Raw genomic sequence first — 20210 nt, forward strand, 5'->3', positions numbered from 1 at the left:
TGAAGCAGCGTTTGATTTATTTTATTTTGAAAACTCATCCACAGGAAATTCTATATGACCATCCCGGAAGTGGCCTCATGTTGCGCATCGCGGCCATTTTTACAAAAACCTCCTCGAAATGACAAAACACAACACAGGGACACATTAATTATTGTAAATATTAACTGGAAATACGGCTGCTGTAAGACCCGTAAGTCAAATGTATCCGTGATCCTTTGTGGTTTCTAGAAGGATAACAAAAGACCTGATAACGACTTAAATCTTGTTGTTTTGTGAGTGTTGTTGTTATTTCTGGTTATGCTAGTTGGGCTAGCGGACACGAAAATTACAGCGAGTTAAGGCCTGCTATCTGATCATCATCTGATCGTCATAAACGATTAATATTATATACGATGAGGGAGATAGGCGTTTAAGTTATTACAAGTTATCTGTAGTATTGCTAAGACGGTGGCCTTGCTCCCATTTCCAAAGCCTACCCGACCTAGCATTTTAAACACAGTTAGCCATGCGAGTCATGGCTAGAAACTAAAAATCCTTTTATTTTTACGAACAATGGCTTGGGCAAGTACGTTTTAATGTTTTATTTTAGCCTAATGAATGTATTGGTTGATGAGCTACCTATGTTGAGATTACTAACAGCTCCTATCTTCACAACAGAAGCACACAAAAAACAACAACGTGGGGAATATGGTAGTTTGGTCAAGCATGAAAAATAGCATTACATGTTATATTTACTGTGTAAGACTCAAGGCTTTGTCAGCTTTAGATGAATGTAAAACTTCCCACTTGTTTTTTTTGTGTGTGTGTGTCAGATTGTCTCTTATAGATCTGTATAATGCATTTTTTGTGTCCTGAAAATAATTTCGTATAATTGTAGAAAATAGTCAAAAGGAATCTAAAAAGCTGTCAATGAAGGCATTTTATTCACAAATTACTTTACATTTTATAGGAACATGTCTCACTTTATTGAAAGCGAGGCTGAGGAGTCAGAGGAAGAGTTTGAGGAGAAAGATTTGAAGCCGAAGAAAAGTCAAAGATTTGCCGAAGATGGTAAGACGTTATTTTTCATAGACATTTGCAGCATACATATGATGGATCTGCTTAAACAGACGATGAGGAGGAGGAGGAAGAGAATACCGAGGACCAGGATGAACAGGGAAACCTTCGAGGACTCATCGATGATGGAGATGAAGAGGAGGAGGAAGAAGTGGAGCGGAGCGCGAGTGGAGGAGGCAGTGACTCCGAGGATGAGGTCATGCATCGGCGGAAAAAACGTGGTGAGTTAGTTTTTCATTAAATTTTCAGAACTATTATTGATATATGTATTTTCTGGAAGTTATTGTGTTTCGGCTGCTTTTGCATATTTATTTTTTCTGTTACTGCAGTTGAGTAGTGTTAATACATTTAATTCTCATGTGCCTTGGTGAACGTAAAGCAAAAGTTTGTGTTATTACCCCACTAGTAAAAGGCATGATAGAAATGAATGACATGAATGACATAAGAGATTTGGAAATGACTTCAAATGAACCTGGACAAGAAAATGTAAAACATAAGTGCATTTAGATTATTTAAAATTGCCCCTCTTGACAGCTTATGATGACTACCTGGATGATGATGACCTTGACCTCATTGAAGAAAACTTGGGAGTTAAAGTCAAAAGAAGGGTAAGGACTTAGTATTTTGTAGAAATGTGTTAAATACTGCACGGTATTAGAATCCTCTGTAAATATCTACAAGTGATATAACAAGTAATGCTAATTGTGCGTATGTTATGTGTTACAGAAGAAGAAATATGACCGCGTGAAAATGATGGATGATGATGAGGATGATGATAAGGACATAATTGCTGATGAGATCTTTCATGGTGATGGAGATGGAGATGCTGAGCTTGAGGAGGGAGACGCTGTTGAGGAACCACTGCCACAGGCCGAGGATGAGGAGGGTGCAGAAGATGAAGAGTCAGGTGGGCATTTTGTTGTTTTTGGAAAAATAAGGATTCATTGACCTTGAACTTACTGAACAGCTTGCTGTTGAAAGCAAGAGCAGCAGTGGTAGTTAAGGGAGAAAAGTTGAATGAATGATTTTATCTCTTGTATCCCTCATAAATCCGACTTGTGTATATATATAAATGATGAATGACTAATTAAAAAACTAAGAAGTGGTTTATATAAATAAGTAAAGTAAATGTGATATGTAATTCTTGCTAATGCAATTTAAATAACTTGGACTTAGATAAACTTTACTGAGATGGTTTATCATTTAGATATTGATGACTTCATTGTGGATGATGATGGCCAACCTATCACAAAGAAGAGGGGAAAGAAGTTCTCTGGATACACAGATGCGTACGTGTCAATAATTTTGCAGTATTGCCCTAGTTGATAGTTATTTGCACATTTGAACAAATTATTAAGTAATAATTGTACCTCTTTTGACAGGGCTCTGCAGGAGGCCCAAGAGATTTTCGGTGGAGATTTTGATTTTGCTGATTTTGACGTTGATGCCTATGATCAGGGTGAGGAAGAGGAGGAAGACCAGGATGAAGAGGGCTGGGACCGTCCAAAGAAACAGACCAAGAGAAGATTAGGACGAAAGAGCATCTTTGAAATCTATGAGCCAAGTGAACTGGAGAGCAGCCACATGACTGACCAGGACAATGAGATTCGGACCACAGACATGCCCGAGCGCTTCCAGGTAAGGACAGCTTGTTCATGAGCAAAAGTATTTTTTATATGTCAATTTAAGTGGAAATGTGCTCTAATCAATATTCGATTTTTTTGGCTTAAATGTATTAAAATGTTTTCACCTCTAGTTAAGGGCAATTCCTGTTAAACCTGCTGAAGATGAAGAGTTAGAAGAGGAAGCAGAGTGGATTTTCAGACACGGCTTTTCAACCCTCACCATCTCTATGCAGGTGCAGCTTTAGATACGTGTTCATAATAACAGTATGTTTCTCTCTATGAGTCTCTTAATGAATGTACGTACCTTTTGTCTTCCAAATAGGAAAGCACAGATTATCTTGACAGAGGGACCACCACAAACTTCAGCAGAAAAGGCCCTAGCACAATAGCTAAAATTAAAGAGGCGCTCAACTTTATGAGGAATCAACAATTTGAGGTAATGTATGAAATAAATACAATTTGAGATTCAGTTTGATTACTGTATGCAGTAACATACAAAAAATAAAACATTTACCTTAATAGTCTTACAGCTTACACCGCAATTTTATATATTTGTTATTTGTTTGCATTGTATTTTTATTTTTCACTTAGAAACAATTAAAACTCTCTCTCCACTGTCTCAGGTTCCATTCATAGCATTTTACAGAAAAGAGTATGTGGAGCCTGAGTTGAACATCAATGACCTCTGGAAAGTGTGGCAATGGGATGAAAAGGTGAGTCTGTTTAGTTTTAACATCAAATTTCAATTTTTAAAACTTAATATTTGACCTTAAATATTTCTGAACCCTCCAGTGGACTCAGCTGAAGACCCGGAAGCAGAATTTGACTCGTCTGTTTCAGAAGATGCAATCATTTCAGTTTGAGCAGATCTCCGCTGACCCCGACAAACCTTTGGCTGACGGCATCCGACCACTGGACACAGCTGACATGGAGAGGTAACTGAACTCAAACATCCGTATTACTTTAGAATCATGTTAGATGAAAATTAAAGTCAAAAGAACATACCACATTGTTTAATTTGCTCAATCTTGCATCAGACAAGTGAACACTAGATCTGTGTTGTTAAATTTCAGTATTTTAACTGTTTCACTATTTTCTGTACTAGTGATTTCTTATGCGAATTGAAATATTATTTCCAGGTTAAAAGATGTTCAAACTCTGGAAGAGCTGGGTGATGTGTACAACCACTTTCTTCTTTATTACGGCCGTGATATCCCTAAAATGCAGAACGCAGCAAAAGCCAACAAGAAGAAGCTCAAAAAGATTAAAGAAGTAAACGAGGATGGTAGGCCAATCTCGAAAGACCAATACATTTTCAACATGGTTAAGTATTTTGTAAATTGTTTTTTTTTGTGGGCTGTAGGTGAGGAGGAGGAACTGGAGGTCGAAGAAGAAGAGGAGCAGAAAGGCCCAGATCTGAAACAGGCCTCTCGCCGAGACATGTACAGCATCTGTCAGAGCGTAGGACTGGGTGAGTAACAATTTTAAGAAAAATATTTAAGAAATTGTATTTGTAAATTACATGTGATGACAAATATAGACTTTTGTAATACATCACACAGCCATTTGAAACCAGTAAAATAAGATAAAGTGTGTTGTTTAATCTGTATTAAAGTTTTTTGTTTTTTTTCCTTCAGATGGGTTGGCAAAGAAGTTTGGTCTTACTCCTGAGCAGTTTGGTGAAAATCTCCGTGACAGTTACCAGCGTCACGAGACGGAGCAGTTTCCTGCGGAGCCGGTGGAGTTGGCCAAAGACTACGTGTGCAGCCAGTTCTCAAACCCTGAGGCTGTGCTGGAGGGGACCCGCTATATGGTGGCGATGCAGATCGCTCGGGAGCCTCTGGTGAGACACGTGCTCCGACAAACCTTCCAGGAGAGAGCCAAGATCAACATTAAACCCACCAAGAAAGGCAAAAAGGTAAAGGCTCTAACCAGTTAAATACTGCTGTAAATACACATGTAGCATTAGGGCTGTCGCGGTTAGGGAATTTCTCTTGCGGTGCGGTATAGCAGCTCAGCACCGCTGTATACAGCGACGATACTGCACCCACTCCCCCACCCCCCATCCCCTAGACTTACAACATTTTAAAACTCTCTCCGATGATGCGCCTGTTGTGCAGATGCATATGTACCTTGGTTGTTGTGCGGATATAGCGTGTGTAGCGTAGGAGAAGTAACATTTGGCTTTGGAACAAGTGCCGCTGCATCTCTCCAGCTCTCACTGTGGCAGCTCGGGTCAGAGTCCTGCACCAGGTCGGGTACCCACGGACTTAAGAGAGAGAGCCCCGAGCATGCGGAGCAGGTGCCCGCAAAGCGTGATCGGGCGACGGCTGCGCTTACGTCTGTGCGGCGCGGAGCTCTACGTGGGTCCTTTCCCCTGCGGTCACCCGATGGTCTACATGGGCGCACCTTAGTCCTGGGTTAGTCCTGGGTTAGTCCTGGGTTAGTCCTGGGTTAGTCCTGGGTTAGTCCTGGGTTAGTCCTGGTTATCACAAGCACGGGCAGTAACAGGTAGAATGTTAACGGGCAGGTGCGGGTCTCTAAAAATGGACCCGTGCATCCGTCTCTGGGTCGGGTCACGTTGGTCATGTGCGGTGATCGCAGTGGCCTAACATGCACTGTGTCTTGGTGCGTCTCTTAGTACCGCGGTGATTCATTTTTGCCGATATCGCGACAGCCCTATGTAGCATTATATATACCACAGCATTGGCAGCTTTTACTCTGCATCTTGTACACACATGAAAACCACCAGATCTGTTTCTTTCAGTCAATTAAGCATATATGATATTGCAACCAGGAATTTAGAGCTTACTTGTACCCAGGGTTTAGCTGAATCCATAAAATGTTATTTCTACTAGACTAAAATGTTCTTTCACTGTTTTACTTTGTGTTAATCTGGTGTTACTTTTTTGATGATAGTCTTTCTTTATGTTCCCCCTACATTTTTTTTTTCCCCTCACAAAATACTCTTTAAAATATAAATCATTAAATCAACAGCCCATCTCCAATTTCATATTTTTAGGTTGCTACACATCATATTTCTCAAGTTCATCTTTGACTTTTACCACCTTTTTGCAGGAAGTAGATGAAGCACATTTTGCCTACTCTTTCAAATATCTGAAAAACAAACCAGTGAAGGAGCTGAATGGGGATCAGTTTCTCAAAATGTGCCTGGCAGAGGACGAGGGGCTGCTCACCATTGATATTTGCATTGACCTCATTGGAGTTAAAGGGTAAAGTGTCTATTAAAATGGCTACAGAAAAATGTTCTAGCTCAATGCTATCTTCCCTTCTGCTAAAGAGAAACAAACAACAGTATTAATCCATCTAAAAAAATTGAATATCATGAAGAAGTTAAATAATTTTTCACTCATTTCAGAAAGCCAACCACATAGAGTCATGATGCATAGCGTGAGACTTGAAAGCTTCACTTTTTTAGATGGACTCGTATATATCAAGGGCATGGCTGAATTTTGAACGGATTTGAGAATTGTGTCTATCTTTTCGGCAGTTCTTACAATTTTACTTCAGTTAATACTGTAACCTTCATAAACACAAAATGTTTCTTAAAGGAACCTGAGGCATAGATGACTACTAAAACATATGCACATTTATTTCAACAAGCTTTATTTCAATTTACTTCAGGTTTCCCACTGTGACTGCCCTAATTTCACATATGCTGCAGTGATTTGATCGTCTATAGCTTGCATGTACCATGGTATATTATTTCTTGTATGTCTTTCTCTTTTGAAAATCTAAGCTTCGATGTTACTACAGCCAACATTAGTAGGGTAGCCCATGTGTGATTACTTTTTTGATTATTCCTATTTTTCTTTCTTGTACCATGTTGATGTCTGAATGCTTTTGCCTTTATTGTTTGATGCAGGTTTGCTGGAGACCAGACATACTTTGACGAGATCAAACAGTTTTACTACAGGGACGAGTTTAGTCACCAGGTGCAGGAGTGGAACAGGCAGCGGACCATGGCCATAGAGAGGGCGCTCAACCAGTTCCTCTATCCACAGATGTCCAAAGAGCTTAAGGCCAAACTCATCGCTGAGGCCAAAGAAAGCATCGTCAGGGTAAGAATACTCTGCATAATATGAATCAGTTTATTATTGTTTAAAAAATTACACAAGAAACCAGTTCTAACTTAGAATTGCGTTTGAAAACGTGAACATGCCAGTATTGCATTTGGAACTTGGACAGGACGAGGACTAGATTTGGACTCATATTCAAACTACTACTATATCCCAAACCGTACTAATGAGGTTTTATCTGCAGTCTTGTTGTCGACGGTTGTACAATTGGCTGAAGGTCGCCCCCTACAGGCCCGATCAACAAATTGAAGAAGACGACGACCTCATGGATGAGAGCCAGGGCAAAGGCATTAGGGTGATGGGAGTAGCATATGCACCCAGTCGGTATGTGTTTTTGTTTTCTGTTGCTGTTTTTGAGGTGAATATTCTTCTTTTTGGATCATAACTCCTTGATTTATATTGCCAGAGACACACCAGTATTTTGTGCACTTATTAATGGTGAGGGAGAGGTGGTAGACTTCCTGCGGCTGCCTTACTTCATGAAGAGGAGAAATGCCTTTCGGGATGATGAACGAGAAAAGAAGGTGCATAGCCTTTAAGCGTTAGGTTTTTACTGCTGTTTTTATGTCATTCAGTGCATGCATCTGTAAGTACATGTCTTAAATTGTTGGGTTTATGTCTGTGTTGTACTTGGTAACATGTAATACATAAAAATATGAATTTTGTAAAAAAAAAAAAAAAATATATATATATATATATATATATATATATATATATATATATATATATATATATTGATTTAAAGTTGTCAGTGTCAGTCTTAATTTTCCTTAATATGAATTTCTTTATTTTAATTTTAGGCTCACGACATGGAAAATCTGAAAAGGTTTTTATCGAGCAAAAAGCCTCATGTGGTAGCTGTAGCAGGGGAAAATAGGTACATTTTGGATTCTGTTACATTTTTTTGAACATTCTTTTAGAAATATTGCTAAACTATAATTTATTTGCAGAGATGCTCAAATGATCATGGAGGACATCAAAAGAGCCATCAGTGAGCTGGAACAGGAGTCGTCGCTGCCCACTGTTGGAGTGGAACTGGTGGACAATGAGCTTGCCACACTTTATATGAACAGCAAGAAATCAGAGGTGAAATCGTGTACAAAAATACCAAGTTAATCTCAATATAGATATGGCTGACTATCTTTCTTCATTATAGACGGACTTCAGAGATTACCCCCCATTACTGCGTCAGGCTGTGTCCATTGCCAGAAAGATCCAGGATCCTCTGGTGGAGTACGCTCAAGTCTGCAGCACTGATGAAGACATTCTCTGCCTCAAACTGCACCCCTATCAGGTTAGTAATAAAATACTTTGTTTGCTCTGGTTTTAGCAACAAACATTTTCTTGTTATTGTGTAATAATATACTTTTTATATTGATAGTAAGGTTATATGTCTGTACGATGTCCTACCGGGTATAATCTTCAGAATTATTCTGAGAACACAAATTCCAAATATTTATCTCCAAGCTTGGGCTGGATTGCTCTTGCGTAAAATGAGTGCATAAAAGCCAACTTCACCACCTATCACAGCAAACAATACAAGTAAAACTACACTGTCATCTTTCTCAGGAGCATGTGGTGAAGGAGGACTTGCTCAACGCACTCTACTGTGAGTTTATAAACCGAGCCAATGAGGTGGGTGTGGACGTGAACAGGGCCATTGCACACCCTCACACTCAGAGCCTGGTGCAGTACGTCTGTGGGCTGGGGCCAAGGAAGGGCTCCCATCTACTTAAGGTAAATACATATGACGCTTGTATAGTAATAATGAAGATAGCACTAATCTAATGCTGGTTGTCGAGGTACACATTTATATGATTAGGTAATACAGAATTTACTATTCAATGCAAAGTTCAATGTTTGGAGTTAGGCCTTTCATGTTAAAATGTAGACACTATAAAGTTACTATAAAGTCTGATTTAGAATTTCAGTTTTTCAATGATCTAGTTTAGTAAAAACTATAAATAGACTTTTTACTGACTCCGAGTATTTATGTTTTGTCTTAGATTTTAAAGCAGAACAACACTCGCCTTGAAAACAGAACCCAGCTTGTTACAATGTGTCACATGGGACCCAAAGTATTTATCAATTGTGCTGGTTTTATAAAAATTGACACTGCTTCATTGGGAGACAGGTAAGTTGAAGCTAAAAAGTTACACCACAAGCTCAGTTAGCTCAGTGTTTAAATAATCTTGTTGCCTAATTCCAACAGCACTGACTCCTACATAGAGGTGCTGGATGGGTCCCGTGTGCACCCGGAGACTTATGAATGGGCGCGTAAAATGGCGGTCGATGCCCTTGAGTATGATGAGTCTGCTGAAGACGCCAACCCTGCAGGAGCTTTGGAGGAAATTCTGGAAAACCCGGAGCGCCTCAAGGATCTGGACCTGGATGCTTTTGCTGAGGAGTTGGAGAGACAGGTCAGTGACTAAATATTGTTTGGTATTAAAACAAATAATCATAATGGAGTTTGTGTTAGCAATGTATAATAGACCTGAATATGCCACACTGTGCTGAAAAGAAAAAGAAAAGAAAAAAAACAACCAATGTATTGTTTACATAATTTTACATTTTATTTAATTTTTTAATTTTATTTTTACAAATGCGACTTGAATACATTGTTACCTTCCATAATAATTCCATGCAACCAAGGTGTACTTAATGTCAGCATCCCTGTACTATTTGTTGTAAAAACAAAGAATTTTCTGTTTAGGGTTATGGAAACAAGGGAATTACACTTTATGACATCCGTGCTGAGCTGAGCTGTCGGTATAAAGACCTGCGAGTCCCATACAGGGTCCCAAACACGGAGGAGGTTTTCAACATGCTCACCAAAGAGACTCCAGAGACCTTCTACATAGGTAAAATACTACCTGACCACAGAAGCCTAAAAGAAAACTGTTGTGTTTAAGTAAATGTGGGCTTTTCTGTATGTTGTTCTTGCAGGTAAACTGATCACGAGTATAGTGACCGGTATAGCTCATAGAAGACCTCAGGGGGAGAGCTATGACCAGGCCATCCGTAACGACGCAACCAGTCTGTGGCAGTGTCCTTTCTGTCAGCAGGACAATTTCCCAGAGCTCAGTGAGGTAAAATGGTTCTGATTAATACTTGTTTTCAGGAGTTATCACAGAAGGTTCTCAGCATCCATCCAACCTTGTCTTCTGTGTTCTCTCACTCCAGACTTCCCTTTCACTACATCTGCTCTTTAGGCCACCTTCTCATGTCTTCATCTAACTTTAGCTACAAAACATCTAGGTTATGATGTTTTTTGTAATCTCTCTACTCTCTCATAAACAATGATGTTCTACCCAGTTTTTTGATTTCTCTGTGTTCCTTACTGCTACTGTCTTAATTGTACCAAATATTTGGTAAATAGTAAACTAAGTAAATTATATTGTGTTTTGTAAAAGCAATCTTCTGCAACAAAATGAGACCACTATAGACTTTCTGCTTCCATGTACAAAGCATTTTATCAAAGGAAAACTTGGAGAAAGTTTGTGTATGTCACTGTGTTTCATAAATATGAAGACCAGCTATGTGGCACTAGCTTTTTGAAATTTATGTCAGTCAAGAGCAATGGTTAAAATTATAGCTACCTACTTCTTTTTTTCCTGGTTTGAGAATCTGGTATCTCAATTTTACTATTTCAAAGTTAACTTCCCTCGTCTTGTGTGGTCTAGGTTTGGAACCACTTTGACAGTGGCTCATGTCCTGGCCAGGCTATAGGAGTTCGATCCAGGCTTGATAATGGCGTCCAGGGATTTATACCCACTAAGTTTCTCAGTGATAAAGTAGTGAAGCATCCAGAGGAGAGAGTCAAGGTTGGTAAACTGTTGAAATCCATTATTAAAATTAGCTGCAATGTTGCAATGCCTTTCACTGGTTTGTCCCATAGTTTATGTCATAACCTTTAATTAAGATATACTGTTGCTCTTCCCATAGGTTGGCATGACGGTCCACTGCCGGATAATGAAAATTGACATAGAAAAGTTCAGTGTTGACCTCACGTGCCGCACCTCAGACTTAACGGATCGGGGTAACGAGTGGAAACTTCCAAAAGACACCTACTATGACTTTGACACAGAAACCGAGGACCAGAAACTAGAGGAGGAGCTTAAGAAGAAGCAGCAGAGGACACGTAAGCACTGGGCCTCAGACTCAATGAAAATACATTTATAATTGAGAGACTACGTTGCAAAATAGACTAGCAATTTATTTAATTCTATGACAAATGCACTGGCCTAGACCATTTTCCCTTACACATCAGATTCATTTTGTTGATGCAGGGATGCAATTAAATATAAAGTAATATTTTGTATAAAGGCCTAAACAAACTTTGAAAAATCAAGTCAAGCAAATTATTTGTAAGTGGATGAATAAACCAAATTTAAAAGTAAAAATACTGGGAATCTGTTCATCAATTCCCCCCAAATATTTTATATAATTTTATATGAATTTCTGTTCTCTATAGCCTATATAAAGCGTGTGATTGCCCACCCCAACTTCCACAACATCAGCTTCAGTCAGGCGGAGAAGATGATGGAGACTTTGGACCAGGGAGATCTGATCATCAGACCAAGCAGTAAAGGTGAAAACCACCTCACAGTCACCTGGAAGGTATGGGGATCATTAGTAACACGTGAAAACAATTTATAGATACTAATGTAAAAAAAAAAAAAAAAAACATTACAAATATATGTTTTGTGGTGTTATACAGGTGGCCGACAACATCTACCAGCATGTGGATGTGAGAGAAGAGGGCAAAGAAAATGCATTCAGTTTAGGGCATACACTCTGGATTAACAATGAAGTAAGATTTCCCATGTAATTTTATAATGATGTGAAGTGCTATAGATTATATACTAAATATCCACAAATGCCGTTTGTATTGTTTATAGGAGTTTGAAGACCTGGATGAAATCACAGCTCGTTACATTCAGCCAATGGCATCCTTTGCTCGGGACCTGTTGGGGCATAAATATTTTCAAGACTGCAATGGTGGCAGTAAAGAGGTATGTTTAAACCTGTTTTAAGTATTTTACTATGCTTTTTTTTTCTTTAGCTTTTAACCTTGCTATATTCATTCTCAATATGTTTTAATTCAAATGCTTAATGTATTTTAAGAAGCTGAAATTTTGCATAATTAAGACAATTGTGAGTATTTGCAGCCCAATGTTGCCTTGAGTGTAAACACTATGTCTTTTTTTTTTTATTACTGACAGAAAATGGAGGAAATTTTGGTCAAGTCAAAGAGGGAGAAACCTACGTTCATTCCTTACTTTGTTTCGGCCTGTAAAGATTTACCTGGGAAGTTTTTATTGGGGTATCAGCCACGAGGAAAACCAAGGTACCAAACTAAAGCCTCTTGGGAAGTTTGGGCTGGTGTAAAGTTTAACATTATTAACTGTTGTTTCAATGTTTGAACAGAATTGAGTATGTAACCATTACACCAGATGGTTTCCGCTACCGTTCACAAATATTCCCCTCTGTGAATGGGCTTTTCCGATGGTTTAAGGACCACTATCAGGAGCCTGTGCCAGGTATTTTCATAAGACTTATTTTATACACAGTGTTGGGGAATAAAAACTAAACTTCAGTCATTTTTAAGGCATAACGCCAAGCAACAGCAGTCGAACAAGGACGCCTGCCTCTCTGACCACGACGCCAGCTAATATCAACATTGCAGGTTTGTCCCTTCACGTCATCATTTATAAGTATTGTTAAGCTGAACCATTTTTAGTCAAGTCTGTGTAATCCTTCAGTCATCCAGGCATGATCCATAGCAATAGAAAAATTCTGTCTAAACTTTTGCTATTTTAGTTAAGCTTAAGCTGATGATCATAATATAGATTTCTCAAAATGTTAACTTAAAACTCCTAAATATCTTCTTATTGTGTGTATGGCAAAAATAACACTTGTGCTTAACTTAAATCAGTGCATTTCACATTTAGGTATTTCTTATTGGTTTTTAAATACTGAATTGACCCCTTTTCTGACATAGGACAGTATGAAAGAGTATAAGGAGTTTCTTAAAAAGATGCAACTTAAAAGGGTCCTTAAGCTATTTTCTGATCTGTTATAATGTTCCCTCATCAAAAACATACCCAGAGTTGTATTTTGTTTCATTTGCACATGTTTAACAAAATCCCTGCATATTTAGGCTTCTCTCAAAATGGAAATCCACCTTGTGATGTCATGTGGTAATGCAGGATGTGTACCACTGTGTAGCTAAACTCCATACACCTTCACTAGAATCATTTGGATGATTTCAGCTCTGGAATTGCCAATCTGTACTGAAAAGAAGGCAAAAAGTAGACATTAACGTTGAAACAAACGGTTCACGATATTACAAAGTGGAACAGAGCATTTTGAGCTTTGGAGATGTAAACAGACTTATAATAAAGGGTTACTCAAACATGTGTGAATGAAACAAAACACAACTCCAGGTATGTTTTTGGTGAGGTCACAACATAACATGGCTTAAAGCTCACAAGAAACAACTTTTGTGTAATGTAGGACATTTAATATGCAATTGCTAACATTGTAGAATGATAAACTTTAAAAATATTTCCATACTATTGTGTATGTGTATGTGTATGTGTATGTGACACTCACAAACACCATTAATACCTCTCTCCCCGTAGACTTGACAAGAGCAGTCAATGCCCTGCCACGCAACATGACATCCCAGATGTTCAATGCCATTGCTGCGGTAACGGGTCAGACACAGAACCCAAACTCGACTCCAGCTCAGTGGGGGTCCAGTCAGTATGGCTATGGAGGCAGCACTGGCGGAGGGGGAAGCTCGTCCGCATACCATGTGAGTACAGACACATTTATAAATACAGCCATTCGCTTATACTAGTAACACGATTATGTAGAGTAGGTGCTGTATTTTGGAAAGCAACTACATTTACCCTTGCTTAATAAATTTCAGTTTGTTATTTAAAAAAAAAAAAATAATAATAATAATAAATATGTATAATATAATAAATATAATTAAAGGGAAGAAATCAAAAATAATGATGGATGTATGACTGTAATCCAAACTCCTCGGTGCAGGTATTTGCCACGCCGCAGCAGCCGATGGCGACGCCTATGATGACACCCAGTTACTCGTACACCACGCCCAGTCAGCAGCAGATCATGGGCACGCCCCAGTACCCCAGCTCCACCCCACAATCCTCGCATCATCATGGAGGTCACATGACGCACCACAGTCACCATGGACACCACAGCAGTCATCATGGACACTCTTCTGGCACGCCATCCTCATCCACCTCTTCCAGGGGGCGCACTCCACAGCAGCAGCCAAAGTATGTCCACTTCTGAGTATTAAAGTAACAGTGTATAATGCTAGATTGTTAAACACACATCTTTGCCCCTTTTGGTGAATCTGTCATTTTTGTTTATTTATTTAATACCAGAAGGTATACGTTTACACAATTTTTGCTAATAGAGTATGAATTAAAAAAAACATTATCCAGAATCCATCCTAATTTTGTTACATGCTTTTCCTGCAGGTCAAGCAGCAGTTCTGCAGCCGTGGACTGGGGTAAAGTGGCCGAGCAGTGGCTCAAAGAGAAAGAAGCTGAGGGTCGGAAGAAGGCGCAGAGGATGACGCCGCGGCCCTCGCCCAGCCCCATGATCGAGAGCACCCCAATGTCTTTGGCTGGAGATGCCACTCCTCTGCTGGATGAGATGGACCGATAGGACACAGAGGGGGGCACAATGCACCCCCATCCCAACCTCATTTGTGAACAGCTGATTTACTGGACTAATGTGATCTCATTCACTTCAGAGAGGGCTCAGAGCCCTGCATACCCTCGAGCTCTTCTAAAATTATTTTATCAGTTCCTCAGTATCATGGTTAATCTCAAGCTGTCCTTCCACTAACCTTCAGCCCAACCGGTCGGCATAGTATTTTTTGAGGAAAAAAAACGATGTATATCAGTCAGTACATGACACAAACATTTGAACAAACAGCAGTTACTCTAAGGAAATGGACCTACAGATGCTGACAGCTGTTTATTCTCTTTATTTTGGTTTTAGTTGGTTTCAAGAATGGGTTGTGACAAAGACACATTATGTCCCACCATTTTATTTTGGAGTTGGTGGGTTTGTGAGCAGATGCCAACATAGTGCTTTGCCAAACTGGTCAGGAGTTTTGTATGGATTGCGTCAGAATGAATAAAGACTGTATATTTCAGTTGAACTTGAGCCTGCACTCCTCACATCTGTTAAACACACAGCACTACATTCACATACATAAAGCAGATGCATGGGATGATTTCAAAACTTAAAAAGATTCAGGCTGAACCTGTAAACCCAGCTCTGAACATAAGCCAGTGGTAGTTGAATTAACACCGCTGCATTAGAGGAGGTTAACTCTGGCTTTTGTAGATAGACTAATGCATCCTTTATCTTTGGACACAACTGTGTTCCTCACTAGAGCTAATGATGTTTTAAATAAATGTGCATTTTACAAGCATTTGTGTTTTTAAGTATTTTATTTTATAAAATCTGAGACAAATTACTTCAAATATCATTGGCATTTTATCCACGTTAACTGGGTTTGAGTAACACTGACAGAGTCGAGTATTTCAACAGTAATAGGTTGCTCCTGCCTTTTATCAATATGAAACACAAATGTTGATCTGTCTCAAAAACTACTGAAAAAGTTAATATTAAAAAGCGTAAAAAAAAAGGCCTTTCAGCTCTTTTAACACTGTCGCTGGAGTTTGTGGTATCACAAATGCGTCCTTTATTTTCTGTAATCCACAGAAGAGGTCTCTCATTTAGCTGAGTTCAATGCATCTTGATCCTTCTAATATGCATATTGTTTGACATAAGGTGTTGGAGTAAACCTTTTTGATTTCTGGCCATATAAAGATGTTGCTTTTTTCCATCCAGACTGTGACTGGTTTGTCAGCAGCACTGGTGACCTGGTGGTGACGCTGTTGGCAACCTTTTACTATCTGTGACCCTTTAATAAAGTGTTCCTAAGTGAGCTCTTGACTCTTGTAATCATTTGGGGAGACATCAGTATCCCAAATATATCAGGTTACTGGTCCTTGAATGTATTTTTATTATATTACTGGTATACATATTTTTCTTTTTAATCCAGCATTGCCTATTAACTTATTTGTCTACAGCCCAAACTCTACCCAATCAATCCCTCCCTTTTTCAGGATCATGTGAGAGGCAGTGTCAGAGAGAAATGCATTGTGGGTATAACCGCGGTCATGAGAGTCGGCGTATGCGTCACATTAGCAGCAGCAGAAAAGCACAGAAGACACATGATGAGAGAAAAGTAAAGATAACACATTTTGCATGGGGCTGCAAGTTCAAACCGTGACAGAAAGATTAGACCATTTTAATATGATTTTTGAGATAAACGAAGGCTTTTGTGTAGTCCAGTTCATATAATTACATGCTAGGTAGTAGTAAACTGTTTAGTTGAGTTTCTTTGGTCTTATTTGGGTCATATGTTGAATTTATTATCATTTTGTGCATACAACATCAACAATAACATCTCATTTAGCTCTGGCAGTTAAGTGGTTTGGTCATGGTATATGCTAAAATGAAGTTAGATAAACCCTGATTTAATTTAGTTTAATCATGGCTTTAACCAGGTACAGTAAATAGTCCCAGTTTATTTCCTGTTTACTCTGTAATGCTGTATTAAAGATTGCACATTGACTGACTGAGACACACATTTCTGAGTTAAAACTTGGTGTGACTGTTTGAAAATTACAGCTGTAGTGCAGCACAGAGCAGTGGTTGTTGAGGGCCTGGTCAGTTGACACAGATTCCAAAGAGGACACGCTGGTGGAGCATCTTGTTTTTGTTGCGTGTTTATGGGCTGATGTCAGACATGGCCAAATTACATTCCTCTAAGGACAAGTGCAGAACAGTGAGTCTGTAGTACTTTTCCCATGAGATTTTTGAGAACTCCACAGTCCACAGCTCTTCATTAGCAGCAACTTAATTTCCTCTTGGGATTGTCTGGGTTGTCTGTGATTTCTGCAACAAAATACAGTCAAAATGGATTGTGCATATTTAAAAAAATACATAATTCTAGTTAAAAATACTTAAATAGCTTTGCTTTTTTTCTCTCTCTCTCTCTCTGCATTATTCTGTCACGGAAGACAGCCACCCCCTAACACAGATTGCTTAACCCAAAGACACAATTTGAGGCATGATGATAGTAAAGCCATTCATCATAATAAAAATAGCATATTGGAGGATACATACAGTATGCCCTTTAGAAAGTTTTTAAACATTTAAAATACTTACTGATAATGTCCCCGTAGGGCTTTGACCCATTTTTCTCGAATTCAGACAAAACATTGGCCTCAAATGTCAAAGAAGCCACTCTGAAGAACAAATCCTTCACTCCATCTCCTGAAATAGACATTTGAATTCAAAGAGATGAACAGGGAACACTGCATAAATGTAAATGTGATTTGGGCTCTCACCAGACTTGGCAGACACGGCCCAATACTCCGCCTTGATTTCCTCTGAGAGTCTGATGGCTTCTCTCTCAATCTTCTCCAGCTGATCCGGAGACTGGCACAAACAGAATTACTACATAAACAATAGGGTCTATCACTGACTTGTTTTTATATAGATGGTTAGTAGTCAATGCCTTGACTTAGTTAAGACTTTAATCCTTGTTTATAGGGCTGCAATGGCACAATTTCCACAAAATTTGGTCCTTATTTTTAGTATTTTGGTTTACATAATGTTCCTACACCTGTAAAACACTATAATCTATAAATAAATGGGTGGATTGTTTTTAGGTGTTGTTTTTAGGCTAGAGCATCGTGAAATTTGTATAAATAATAAATAAATATTATGGAAGCCTTACTGATATGTAAAAATCAAAATTGTATTGTAAATAGTACAGTAAAATACAGTATATCTTACGCTGAGGTCCTTCTTGGTGCCAACCAGGAACAGTAAAACACTAGAGGGGTCATTTTCCTTCATGGAGTCCTCCAGCCACTGTCTACTCACAAACCCACAGTGTTAATGTACATCTAATATCTTTTTAATGCCCCTGCTGTACTGCAATGAGGTGATCCTTCTTACCTGGCATGTGCTAAAGAGGTAGTGCTGCTCAAGTCAAAAACCACTATAATGGCTGTGAAAGCACACATTAGTTAAGCTACATCTATTTCAATAGGAATACATTTAATAGTAAGCTCTTTACCTTGCGCTCCTCTGTAGTATGTTGAGGCAATGCACTTGAATCTCTCTTGCCCGGCTGTGTCCCATCTACAACAACATTCAATTCAAAGTCCATTGTAAGAATAAGACTATATAGTATTGGGCTGGATTTATTCAATTATGTGTCTGTGGAGTTTGCATGGTCTGATTGCTGCATGGCTAATGAAGTGAGAAACCCACAGAAGAGATAACACATTATATTTATGGGTCTGTAAACACGTTTAGAACAGATTACACTCAAATCCAGTCAATCCAGTTACTCACAGTTGCAAACTGAAGGGGACTCCCAGCACCTCGAATCTCTCCATCTCAAAATCTACTCCAATGGTTGCTTTGTAGTTTTTATCAAACTCGCCTTTACAAAACCTCAAAGCAAAAACAGAGTAACATATATTACTGTAATATCAAAAGTCTCAAAATATTATTGCAAACTTTGTATAACATTTTTAAGAAGAATGAACTGAGTCAAATTTTTGACAATTCTTTTCTGATCTCTAGTAATTATTTATACTTTCACTTCTGATCATCACTTGTCTAATAGAAATAGAATGGGCAGCAGTCACTGTAGCTTGGGCACACATGTATCTTCATAACCAGGTGAGTTAATTGAGACAAATGGCCTCTTACCTGCTGATCAAGCATGTTTTACCGACCGCTACATCACCCACAACTATCACCTTGGCGATGTTAAAACTGTAAAAGTCAAAGTGTTTTTTTAATAGTTATTGTTTTACAATAACTCAACATATAGCAAACAGTGCAATGGATAAACTAAACAATAACAGTACAACATAAGAAACACAGATAAGAATAAAATTGGCCCTTAACTAATTTATACCCCACTCATGTCAGTAGAGTAACATTTATTGAACTTTAACCATTTATTGTTCAAGTTATTTAATACTCTGTGGTTCTTTATCTGTTTTAATAATGAAAGACAACTAGCTAAAAGCTTTACTTTTTATTTCCATTTAAACAATTAGGAGATCAGACTGTGGAAGGTCTGAATAACTTTAATAAAAAGTTGCATGGTCATATGTATTGAGAAAGCTTGCAATAAAAAGCTATACTTGTCTAATCTTTTCTTACCAAACGGCCAAAGCACAGTTTGTTTTTCTTCACCAACAATAGCAATGAAGCTATTAAGATTTCTTACAATAACTTTGTAACAATATCATACCACAAGTCAATCAATCAATACTCAGTGAAGTCTCACCTGATAGATCCAGGTTTCTGCACCTGACACACAGCTCTGACCTGAGGATGGAAACTGTCTTTGGTGTGCAGCGCCGCAGAGGGACTAAAGCACTGAGAGGGAGGGAAAGTTTGGGGATGAATATTCAAATAAATAAATAAAAACTTTTGTTGTACCTTTGGGAGCTGTGTGATGACACGGTTCTTCTTCACTGGAGGTAACATCGTGATGGTGTACACAGTCCCTAATCAGAACACATAGACTGCAGGGGAAAACTATATTTTACTTTGGAGTTGTTGAAGTGTTCAAAATGTGTCCTGTCAGTACTCAGTTGTTAAATTCAAAATAATGCAAGTAAAGTGTATTATGATGACAAAAAAAATAAAAAAAAAAAAAATCATGAAAAACACTAGAGCAAATGTGTCAACTAACCAATAATATGCAGTAGTTAGTAAACTATTATTATAATCATGAAATAAGTTACAATTTACAATAGGCCTATATATTTGCTTTGCTATAGGCCTATATATTACTTTGTTGATATTCACTGTAATAATGGACATAAATGCTGAGAAAGTAGCTGTCTGAAATCTGAGTGAACGCAAAATTAGTAACAGGCACCACTGAATAAAACTGATTAGTCTAACTAGGCCAAATTAAATTATGGTTAGAATGAATAAAACAGGCTTAGAGAAAGAGGACAACTCAAAATATCTTTACCTTGTTTACGTTAAATGGTGGTAAAACACTAGAGATTGTTGCACCTTGCAGCTGTCATCTCCGTAGTTCCGTGTACAAAACTTATCCTGAAAGTTGTGAGACCACCAGAGCCCAAACCAAAGATCCATCCATGGCCCAAACAGACACACCTCTGAGATTCCCCTTTGTATAAGTCAAACAACGCCATCTGCTGGACACTTATAATAACTAGAAGTAATTATAAGTCGTTTAATGCATTCATCAAAAATGTGTTTAACAGTTTCAGATTTTATGTAT

At 38.5% G+C, this 20210-nt stretch overlaps 2 protein-coding genes across 3 annotated transcripts; one reads left to right on the forward strand and one right to left on the reverse strand.

Moving 5' to 3' along the window:
* Positions 1–51: 51 nt before the first annotated feature.
* On the forward strand, positions 52–15794 carry supt6h (SPT6 homolog, histone chaperone and transcription elongation factor). 2 transcript variants are annotated; one of them, XM_020922802.2, is made up of 37 exons: positions 52–190; positions 950–1050; positions 1110–1277; positions 1591–1664; positions 1783–1963; positions 2264–2345; positions 2439–2694; positions 2813–2914; positions 3004–3117; positions 3305–3394; positions 3474–3616; positions 3821–3966; positions 4045–4152; positions 4319–4599; positions 5760–5914; positions 6568–6763; positions 6966–7105; positions 7188–7305; positions 7582–7658; positions 7732–7867; positions 7938–8075; positions 8351–8518; positions 8788–8915; positions 8994–9201; positions 9495–9642; positions 9728–9870; positions 10465–10605; positions 10727–10922; positions 11256–11401; positions 11502–11594; positions 11683–11796; positions 12007–12131; positions 12212–12324; positions 12393–12470; positions 13429–13604; positions 13847–14100; positions 14308–15794. In XM_020922802.2, the coding sequence occupies exons 2-37, from the start codon at positions 954–956 to the stop codon at positions 14495–14497; spliced, it is 5223 nt and encodes a 1740-aa protein (XP_020778461.1). In that variant the 5' UTR covers positions 52–190; positions 950–953; the 3' UTR covers positions 14498–15794. The 2 variants fall into 2 exon arrangements, with proteins under 2 accessions (XP_020778461.1, XP_055004341.1); XM_055148366.1 differs by having other exon boundaries at positions 135–272.
* Positions 15795–16194: 400 nt separating this feature from the next.
* Positions 16195–20045, reverse strand: rab34b (RAB34, member RAS oncogene family b). Its single transcript, XM_020923046.2, has 11 exons — positions 19935–20045; positions 19391–19476; positions 19236–19327; positions 18647–18712; positions 18284–18385; positions 18003–18067; positions 17882–17933; positions 17717–17798; positions 17266–17356; positions 17084–17191; positions 16195–16810 (listed from the first exon to the last, which is right to left on the reverse strand). The coding sequence occupies exons 2-11, from the start codon at positions 19436–19438 to the stop codon at positions 16761–16763; spliced, it is 756 nt and encodes a 251-aa protein (XP_020778705.2). The 5' UTR covers positions 19439–19476; positions 19935–20045; the 3' UTR covers positions 16195–16760.
* Between the last annotated feature and the right edge of the window lie 165 nt (positions 20046–20210).

The sequence above is a fragment of the Boleophthalmus pectinirostris genome, unplaced genomic scaffold, assembly GCF_026225935.1.
Source record: "Boleophthalmus pectinirostris isolate CB_2022bp ecotype Guang Dong unplaced genomic scaffold, ASM2622593v1 HiC_scaffold_12, whole genome shotgun sequence".
In the NCBI taxonomy this organism is placed as follows: domain Eukaryota; kingdom Metazoa; phylum Chordata; class Actinopteri; order Gobiiformes; family Gobiidae; genus Boleophthalmus; species Boleophthalmus pectinirostris.